General features: G+C 35.3%; 2 protein-coding genes across 2 annotated transcripts; both read right to left on the minus strand.

The window, feature by feature from the left end:
* On the minus strand, window positions 12-530 carry LOC109124994 (cytokinin dehydrogenase 2-like; the record flags this gene model as incomplete). Its single annotated transcript, XM_019240998.1, has 2 exons — window positions 282-530; window positions 12-189 (listed from the first exon to the last, which is right to left on the minus strand). Coding segments are annotated over exons 1-2 (396 nt in total), but the record flags the coding sequence as incomplete, so codon positions are not given.
* Window positions 2,356-4,238, minus strand: LOC104768193 (cytokinin dehydrogenase 2-like). The gene is made up of 3 exons (XM_019240999.1): window positions 3,479-4,238; window positions 2,496-2,624; window positions 2,356-2,405 (listed from the first exon to the last, which is right to left on the minus strand). Exons 1-3 carry the CDS (start codon window positions 4,050-4,052, stop codon window positions 2,356-2,358), a joined length of 753 nt encoding a protein of 250 aa, XP_019096544.1. The 5' UTR covers window positions 4,053-4,238.

The following is a 10,997-nucleotide window of genomic DNA, read 5'->3' on the forward strand; positions in this document are numbered from 1 at the left end:
TCTTTTCTGGTGTAATGCATTAGATATTGCTTAATCTTGATACCTGAATCCTTACAAAACCTAATTATCTTCTCGTTAACGCTCTCCATTTCTTGCAAATTCTGTGGAGTAGCGGATTGTAGTAGTCCGATGACATAGATAACATCTTCATCGACCTCTGGTATCATCGCCGACATACGATTGTTCCATCTAACAATAACAACAACAAATCATTTCATCAAAAATTTATCTACTTATTGTTCTTCTTGAAGATTAATATGAATAGAGAGTAATGAGCGTACTTATTCCGGTTTTTTGGATAGAGGAGAGCGAGTCCCGAAGTTGATTTTTGCTTATAAAGAATGTTTTTGACAACACCGTTATGAAAATCGAGAATCCGAGATTTAGGGACGTATAGGTTAAGCCATGGATGAGGAACTTCCCATAAACCCAATGATCTGAGTTTATTTTCTTCGACTTGTACACGGTTCAAGAAATCGAAGTAGGACACCTCGTGCATTGATATGAACCCGGGCAAGTAACTTAGCTTTTCTTTAGTTTGTCAATCACCTACAAAATAAATAATATTAAATTGGTCTGAATAATCTACATATGCTTATGTATGTGATGGTGCAACCGTGCAATGATGATGATGATGATGATGATGTGTGTGTGTGTATGTGGTACAGTGATGATGTGTAATGTGATCAAGATGGTGAACAAGTGAGTTTCTGGCGCAGCGTAACAATGATAGACCTTGTGTCGTTGATCCCGTAGAATAGCCGAAAGAAGGGGTTTGTCGATTTGCTCGTTGATTCACAGAATAACCGAACAAAGACAGAACTTGAAGATCGTTGATTCAAAGAATAGCCGATGATCAAGATAAAAAAATAAGAAGCTTAAAGCTCTGAATATTATTCAATAAAACATGTCTCTCTCAATCGCAGTTGAGAGGCTATTTATAACAGAAGTAAATAAAACCCTAGTTCAAACCGACAAAGAACTAAACGTAAAGCCCAAGGTAAAGAAAGAAAACATAAAAGCCCAATGCGAAAAGAAAAATAGAAAGAAGACGTAGGATGCCCTGCATCAGTTTCAATGCATAGCCAAAGTTAGTATAACACTTCTGAAACTAACATTTTAAAATGATGATGGTAATGATGAATATATTAATGTGGTGCAATGAAGATCATATAAATTTTCTTATGGTTTGATATATAGAGGCAATGATGAATATGTAAATGTGAAATGTGTAGTACCGTGTGGATGATGGGAAGATTGGGATCATCATAATACTTGGCTGCTTCGAGAACGTAGATGATACCGTGCTTCTTCACTAAATCAGCGACTTTAGATTGATGGGGCGGTGGGAAAAAAGAAGTGTCAACTACGCCGTTTGACATAAATATTTGGCCTTCTAAATAGTCAACTCCAATATCATTGGCCATTGATATCAAACGTTCTTGGTCCTTTGTAAAAGCTGTGAAGTCACTGTAGAGCATCCGAAACCATTTGGCCTACACAATTTCATTTGAAAAAAAAACTCCCTTTAATTTATACACACAAAAAAATTAACTCTATTATTTGCACATTTTTCAACATCGTGAACAGTTGAAAATAAAACAGAACGTCATCGTATATTATTATTATGACCAAATCTGTTTTACTAATGATCTGAGGTTATGTTTAAAATGATAACTAATTATAGTGTTAACCACGGTTGTAAGATTCTAGTTAGTCAACAAACTTATCATTAATACCCAAAGACTATACTATATAGTATTTACCAAACGTTGGAGTATATTTGACTAATTGAGGAGCTTCACTCTTATAGACAAGGATTATATGTTGACATCAAAAAGATTTGCGCGCATAAGACAAGATTGGACAACAAGTCCTAGGAATATAAACTATACATAATGAAATAAGCCATATCTTATTTATTCAATGCATAGATTTAGTTCAAATTTAAGCTTTTGACCTGAAGCTGAATTCCAAATTTCTACCAAATTAATTGTACACCTATTTTTAGTTTTCGGATACCATCTAACAAAGCTTCATAATTTCTGATCCATACGTCTCTAACTCTCTTTAGTGTAAAGTCATAACATAAATAGACATTATCCGATTTATTATAATTATATTATAATGTAATTATTTTCCATCCCGGTTTTGTTCAGGTAACTTATGACTAAATGAGACAAAAAAAAAGTCTTAATAACATTTCGCATAAAAATACTGAAATCATTTTTTTTTGCGAAAATTATGAATATACCACTTATCAAAGCTGGCATATATTCACACAAAGTTTACATATCCTAGTTTTTTTAAAAAGGCTGTGGAAACAATTCTTCTTGTTCTAAATGACTAAAACTGCTAAGATTTAAGTCTGATTTGCATAGTTTTCATCTTTTCATGAATAATGACTAAATAAACAGATATATTCAATGAATATAAAATAAATGGTAAGATGAGATAATACGTCTTTAACAAAAAAAAAATGAGATAATACGTACCCTTTTTAGGTGCATGGTCTAAAACAATTCTGGCCCGGGTTATAATTCCAAATTGACCCAAACCTCCTAACACTCCATAGAACAATTCTGAGTTTAGCTTTGGCGAGCATGTCAACATTTCACCTTTCCCTGAAATAAATATGTTAAATTTTTTTTTATCAGATGTCCCCGAAGGAACATAAATATATTAAATATCAAGCAAAAATTATGTTTAAAAACTCTGTATAATAATATTTAAAGAAAGATTTGCAACAAGTCATGATTTAAATTTTCAAATATACCACTACCACATGATTAAAATTTTGCCACCTTATGGGTTAAGAAATGATATATTTAAAAATTCAACATGTATTTTGTTTGTAAAAACATTCATTATGAGTTATGCTCTCGTACAGTTCACGTTAATTTATACAAATTATGGTGTGCATAAGTGTATTCCTTCAAATAAAATTTCAACCCAAGAAAAAAATGTCCCTTCCAAAAATGTAGGTTACCGTCATATGAATGTTGCTGGTGAAAATGTCAACCAACATAAGTATTTTAATTCGTTGACCTATTATAATTTGATTGTAGCTAAAAAACTGAAAAGGAAAGAAACAACAAAAAATTTAGAAAACCGAAAAGTTCCATATGCATGCGTCATGCATGTTTGTGCATTACAAAAATCCAAATTATCACGCTACCCATTGTGGTTAATCAGTCTTAATTATATCTATTAATGCACGACAAGATGTCTTATGTGTGTATGCTTCATTTCGTAGGAAATTCAAAAGTTCCTTGAAACAATATATATATATATATATATATATGTATATATATATATATCTTAGATGCGTTACGCATTTTGTTTTTCGAAGATTCCATATTGCGTGTGGTGCAAAAAGTTTTGCCGAACTATAAAATCTTAAACATTAAACATATGGTACACCAAAAGTACTATATATATTTTTAAAATGTATCAAATTAGTTTAGAAGATGCGTACCACTTATAACGTCCAACTCAAGGACGTTACTAATAAGAGGACCATTTCGAAACACTTGACCACCGATTCCGCCATTTGACAGCGTTCCTCCGACGCTTATATGCAAGTAATCCGTCCAACAAACCGGCGAAACACCTTTCTCCGCCGTCTTTTTCAACACATCCACCCACAACGTCCCCGCCGCCACGTCAGCATACTTCTTGTCTTTCGAAACCACCACGTCAGAGAGACATGTCATGTTGACGACGACTCCTCCCGAGACGGAGGCTTGGCCTTTCAAGGAGTGGCCTTGGCCGCGAGCCGCCACTTGGAACGTTATTTTTCCGTTCGCGGCGTAGTGGAGGAGACGAGATATATCGGAGGATGAGGAGGGGCAGATTACGCCGCCGGGAGTGACGGTGGTGATGTTTCCGAAGTCTTGAGAGGCGGCGGAGATGGTGGAAGGATCGGTTAAAAGGGTGAGGTTAAGGGATTTAGGTAAATCAATTCTAATGTCTTTGGATGATTTGGTGAAGCTCGAGAATAAACAAACCAAAACTGTGATTAGAGTGATCATTAGACGAAGATTAGCCATTTTTTTTTCCCTCGCTCTGATCGGAACTTGAAGAAGAGAACTATTACTTAAATAGCGATATTAATTTGTTGTATATATATGGATATCCTATTCCTATATACCAACTTGCGGAAGAGTTAGCCATATATAATTATGGCAAATAATATACGTAACATTAAATTTTGAAGTCAAAATGAAGATCTCAAATTACTTTAAAAAGAGTGAAATATTTAATATTTTTTTAACTCTTTGAATCCTTGGAGAAAAAAGATTAATCACATCCCCATATTTAGATATTTCATAAAGATAAAAATAAGTTTTGACTATATTTATGGCATATTTAACTATATTCTCTACCAAAAAATTCTTAGGTTTGTCCAGAAAATATATAAAAGAGTCAAACTGAATTAAAAACGCTTCGGTAATGTGCCCATGACCAGAAACCTTCCACCGAGTCATATATGAGATCCTAGAGGGGAGAAAAGTCGGGTAGTTCAAGGAGTGTATCCTGTTGTGAATGATTCGGTTGAAACTAAGCTCCCGATTGGATCCCGAATCAAGGCTGGCCAATGCCCAATGGGCACTCTCCTTGACACTGATTTGGATTGGATGGACAGTTTTGAAAGTGAAGAGCGGCACACAAGTGATGATGAGTCTTGTGATGAGCTTGGAGACACTAGCTAGACTCAAACAGAACAAATTAATTAAGGTTTGCTTCTTTTAATCAAAACGTTAAAAAAAAAAAAACATAGAAAGAAATCTAATGCAGCATTCGATCGTATTGCTGTTGGCCTCATAATGAGACATATTTTGAATTCTGTCTTCCTTCGGCACCAGCTGAATGTATCCACTGGATAAGTTGTTGGGCATTAGAGTTTTGTCAAAGTAGATAGCTAGCGGAACTGACTTGGCTATAATGATCGTCTGATACAAATATGTAGAGTACAAGATACAAATATGTAGAGTACAAGAGAACCAGGTTAAACACATGGGATGCGTTTGGATTAGAAAGATATAGCCCAATATTGCCCTCAAATTAGAGCGTAAAGATCACAAATGCTCAAATTGCTATGTAAATATCGAAATTGAACACTCCATACCTGTTTTAAAAATCCTCCTCTACCACCGATTACACCCTGTAAAATCGCTAGGCCCATCTTCTTCGCCTCGATTAATGACTAATCCCTACCTTGCACAAATTATCTACTTATGTCTGTCTAATTTGATTATAACCCGACTAAACCGATTATTTGCAGCTTAATTTTTTGTTTACCGATTATTTTTGGAGCCAATATATAAATCAAATATTTCTTTTTCTTTGTTATCTAACCATTCAATTTAAGAGTTTGTGATGTTTTATAATAACTAATGTACAAACTCTTAATGAAAAAAAACAATACTATAGTTTTATATTTTATTTGGTATTTTTCTTTTTAACACAAATAGAATTATAAATATATTTAGTACTATATATTTTTGTTTCATTATTAATTTAATAAAATAACCCTAAAACTAATTACTGATTAATCTCGTTTAATCTTCAATTTTCTTGTTAGACGCTAGCCATACCTCGACCGCCCGACTAGCGTCTAGCGATTTCTAAAACAAGGCTCCATAGTGAAAATGTATGCAACTTGATCTGTAATATGAACAAATTGTGGTGTGATAAATTAGTGATGATTAATTGATGGTAAATCATATACTGAACTAAACCAATGTGAATTAAAAGGATAATAATTGGTGATGAACCTTTTCATCCACCTTCTTCTAAAATAAGGACACAAAAATCTTTGTACATTATTGTAAAATTAAAAACCCAAAACGTTTTTATAAACCAAAACGACAGATAATTTCATTTTAATTAGAAAATCTAAACCCTAACTACCTCATTTGTAAATCCAAACCGATATATAATTTTGTTTTAATTTTAAAATCTAATTCTTAACCACCTCATTTGTAAACCCAAACCGACATATAATTTTGTTATAATTGTAAAATCTAAACCCTAACCACTTCATTTGTAAACCCAAATCGACATATAATTTCGTTTTAATTGTAAAATCTAAATCCTAAACACCTCATTTGTAAACCCAAACCGTCACACAATTTTGTTCTAAATGTAAAATTTAAACTGTAATTCTCATTTATAATCCCTAAACTGATATATAACCTCGTTTAATTGTAAAATCTAAACCAAACCAATATTTAACTTTTTTTTATTAAAAGATACATAATTTGTTTCCTTAACTTGTTTTGCTTTTAATTTTAGTTTTGATTTACTTTTTAAATGAAATATTATATAGAAGATTCTGATTGGTTGAAAAAGGAGGAGGTGAACAAAAGAGTTCACCCCTAGGGGTGAACCTAAGTATTTTTCATATTAAAACCAATCTGAAGTACACTAAAATAAACATAATCAAATTTACTATGGTTTAAGCTTTGTTAAAACAAAACGAACCGAATTCAAATCCGGAAATAAACCAAAATGCCCAACTCTACCCTCAATGCATGATAAAATGTAAAAAAAAATACATTTCTTTATTTATTAAGCAGGGAATAGTATGTTATATAAACATTATTTTTTTTGTCAAACAAGAACTTCATTCAATTAAAACCTCAAAAGAAGGAAGTTCATACAATATGGTGGTTGGTTTTCTTAAGCAAAGGATTGGTGAGTCACATCTTTTTTCTTTCCTAGTACGGTTGTGCCACAACATTTTTGAGAAGGACTAGATAGTTTGGATTGTTCACATGTATAGGAAAGATAATCGTCTAACAAACGGATTAGCAAACTATATGTTCTCTTTACCACCTGGTTTTCATGTTTTCTTGGTGGATCCTACTATAGTTGAGTCTTTGTTGCAAGACGATATTCATGGCCTTAGGTGCCGTAGACGGATTTGAGTTTAATTTGTTTCTAATTTTTTCTTATAAATTATCGGGTGTTAACTCATGGTCATTCACTAAAAAAAATATGAAGCAAAGATAAAAAAATGGGAATAAAAATATAGGATCCATGAGTTCTCCAAGGTGATGCTCAACTTTAAGAGGCTTGCACTGTTTGAAAAATCTTTTGGGACCATAGCGGATTCGACCATGAAGATGGGCTTTTCGAAACCCTCGACTAACAGTGGTCAAAGATGGCTCGTGCAAGTAACACATAAGAGCTTTTGAAAGAGTGCTCCACAGATGGGACACATGTTGTAAGTTTAGAAAATAAGAGAGTTTGTCTTGTGTAGGATGTAACGATTGAGTATAGAGTAGTGTAAGAGAGTGTAGAGTGTAGATCGAAAGAGAGAAAAGTGTAGAAGAAGAATTCTTACTTCTTACTTCTTTTGGATCCTAGGTACAAACTAAATATAGACAATTACATCAGGAATATTCTATACAAGATGCTGTGCACATTTTACATAGTGAAAGTGACATGTCTACATTTTACCACTATACTGAACCAAACTATCCAAGAGTTTTGCATTCCTAGCCAATGGAAATTGATGATTAGGGTGTTTAGTGGTATAAAGACTTGATTTTAATGCATGCTTATCTTGTGATTGCCTTTGGAAATTGTTGATGATTGCTTGATTTGCATAGGATCTTTATCATGGAAGTGAATTGATTTACATAAGTGTTCTTAGCCTAAGGATTGTTCTTGACTGTTTGCTTAGATATCTAGGATTGTTTAGCTATCTCCCAAGTCACTTACCTTGCCCAAGGTTCACCTATTTAATCTTGATTTTAAGTCAGTTCTTAGTTTGTCCTTGTTTGCTTTGAGTTTGCATTGTTTGAATTGTCTTGTTTTCTTTCTTTGAATCAGTTTGTTAGTTAAGATTGTTACAAAAGGACCTATTCCTGTTAAAGTTTAGATTGAGCATCTTTGTGCATTCTTAGTGAGTTGATTAATGCAAATTGTGGATTGATAATTTAATTGAAGTAAAAGTACTACATCATGCTCCAAATACTCATACACAAAGAGCTTGCATAGTACCTCCTGCAGTTGCCAACAATAACTTTGAAATCAAAAGTGGGCTAATCAGTATGATCCAGTCCAACAAATTTCATGGTCTGCCAATGGAGGATCCTTTAGATCACCTTGATGAATTTGACAGGCTTTGTGGCCTCACCAAGATCAATGGTGTGAGTGAGGATAGCTTCAAACTCAGATTGTTCCCATTTTCACTAGGAGACAAGGCTCACTTATGGGAGAAGAGACTACCAACATGAGCCATAACCACATGGGATGGATGCAAAAAGGCCTTCTTAGCCAAATTCTTCTCCAATGCCAGAACAACAAGGTTGAGGAATGAGATATCAGGCTTTGCATAGAAGAACAATGAGACATTCTGTGAAACTTGGGAGAGGTTCAAGGGCTATCAAACTCAGTGTCCACACTATGGGTTCAGCAATGAGTCACTGCTCAGCACACTATACAGAGGAGTTCTGCCCAAGATAAGGATGTTGTTAGACACTGCTTCTAATGGAAACTTCCTCAACAAGCATGTAGATGATGGCTGGGAGCTAGTGGAGAATTTGGCTCAATCCAATGGCAACTACAATGAGGAGTATGATAGAACAGTGAGGTTTGTTGAGTCTGCACCAGATGAGAAGTACAAGAAGGACTTGAAGATTGTCAATTACAAGTTAGACAAGATTCTGCTTAGTCAACATAAGAACATTCACTTTTTTGCTGAGGAGGACACAACAATTCAAGATGGGGAGAATGAGGTAGCTGAGCTATGTTACATCCAAAACCAAGGAGGTTTCAAGCCCTACAACCAGTTCAAATCTTCATAAACATCATATGGTGCTGGGGATGGTCGGGTCCTAGGGTTACCTCAGTAGAAAGCTTCTTCTTGATGTTGAAATCGTCAAAAGTTGTGGTTTTCGTCGGAAATCGTAGAAAGCTTCTTCTCGATGGTGTCAATGGTGTAACCCATGTTGATAATCTTCGTCCTATCATCATCAATATACTCCATGTTGTTTAAGACTTGATTGTTGACAGCATTGATTTGTTCCTCCAAGCGTGTAACGTCCTTGGTGATAGTCTCAAGTTTAGCTCCAAACTCAATACTCTTCTTATCCAATTTTGCATTTAGAACTTTATCAGCCTCCTCTTGACTTGATATAAGCTCTTCCATCATCTTCATGAGCTTGTCTTCAATGTGAGAACTCCTTGAAGTGATTGGTTTTCGAGTGTCATAGAAAAAAATTTCTTTGACATCGACATTCATGACTTATTGCGGATCAAAGTGATGGTCCATTGCAAAGCATGGCACGTCTGCATGGTACGGCGTGAAAAATTGGTCAGCTGGCCAGTAAGCTGGTCCCATGAATGCTCGGCCTTGAGATGGTCGAGTGAGAGAGCGGCAACAAGGGCACCTAAGTGGTGGTACATGAACTGGTCGAGAGTGACCAAGGCAAGGACCTTGCAGCGAGTGAGTTTGCGGACCGGATGGGTCTCCGTCCGTGGCTCAATAATGTGTCATGAGTTGTGCGATTGTGAGATTCTCAAAATCTCCTGGGATAGTGTCGAGGTTCATCCTCAAGGTCTCCTGAAACAAGTAAAAATCAAAAAGAAAAATTAAAAAACAAGGTGTCCTAGACGTTACTCTAGTTCCTCGATTCTTGTAAACAAACAATCTCTCCCCAGCAACGGTGCCAAAAAGCTTGTGATGCGTGTGATATTTAGCTTCAAAATCTTTTGCCTTACAAAGATCATACGACTACTACAAGTGCACAGTTAATCAGTTGTAGTATTTAAGGATCGATCCCACAGAGAGAGAGTTGTTGTTTAGAAAATCCATCGGAAGAGATGCAAGGCTAGGGCTCAATAAAAATAGGGTTTTGGTTGTCACGGTTGTAAGTAAGCAATAACGTAAATAAAAAGCAAGTAAAATAAATGAGACAAGCGTTGGGCATCAAGGAAAATCGCAGGGGATCAATGATCTATATATTTAGGAAAGTTTAGGGTTAGTTTGTTTATCTATAACTCGGACTACGAAACATGAATGAACCGTTAACTTATAGATCAAAAGCTAACCGTCTAAGATCCCTATACTCCGTTACTCAACTTTCGCAGGCAACGACACATAAATCAAAGCATTTAAAACAAGTTCGATTATAATCCATGAAGCTTCATAGGTAAGTGGTCGTGTCTCTAGGCTGCTCCAATTATTGCACACACTAAACCCTAGGTTTTGAAGAGTATTTATAGGGTTTTTGAAGGCTTAGGGTTTTGTAAAGGTAGAAACGTCTTTTCTTGTTGAGTGCAGGACAAGGGGCGGCTGAGGAAGGTTCTGTACCGTCACTCCTCCGGGATGGGCCGCCGTGATGGTTGCTAATCGGGCCGTCATTAAAGTCCACTTGGTTTCAAACTTATCTTCTCGTCGGTTTATAACACGTCTCGGTAAATCGGGAATAACTTCCTGGTGAGTGAATGGATTGACTTGATTCCACTTTGAGGAGAAAAATGACTCTTTCAGCTTTCGCTTTCCATAGACACGTCAAAATGTGAATTATGGAAGTTCTTTCAAAGTGGCCCGTACTGTAAAGCTCTGAATATTTCCTGAAACACGTATTTTCCTTGTCTTTTGGTCATTTTTGCTATAAAACTTGTAAAACCTTGTTGAAACCTAAAATACTTGATAAGAGACATTAAAGCCTTGAAATCATATCAAACTCTTCCTAAATGCATACTAAAACTATAGCTAAAATGAGTAAAATAATGATGTTATCACAGTGAAAACTGATTTATTTTACAATTGGGTCGACACCAACCCTGTCAGCAGGCGGCTGATACTTGTTTCTCTGGTTTGTTTGTGTTTGTTTGTTGCTTGTTTAACATTGGAATCTCAGTTTCTTGTAGGCATAGCCAAGTAGATGGGAGGATTGCCTCACTAAGTGTTTATGACAATACTCATGCATCTCAATTTGTGTTTGTGGTGAAGGTAAAGGCAAAGTGTGATCGTG

This window comes from Camelina sativa, chromosome 19 (genome assembly GCF_000633955.1).
Source record: "Camelina sativa cultivar DH55 chromosome 19, Cs, whole genome shotgun sequence".
NCBI lineage: Eukaryota > Viridiplantae > Streptophyta > Magnoliopsida > Brassicales > Brassicaceae > Camelina > Camelina sativa.

Bases quoted from the DNA above. Each gene is read 5' to 3' on its own strand.
- LOC104768193 (XM_019240999.1), bottom strand. From the start codon at position 4,052: ATGGCTAATCTTCGTCTAATGATCACTCTAATCACAGTTTTGGTTTGT. The intron at 2,625-3,478 runs GTACGCATCTTC...TATTTATTTCAG, and splicing joins TGAGTTGGACGTTATAAGTG to GGAAAGGTGAAATGTTGACA. The intron at 2,406-2,495 runs GTACGTATTATC...CTGTTTATTTAG, and splicing joins AGACCATGCACCTAAAAAGG to TCATTATTCATGAAAAGATG.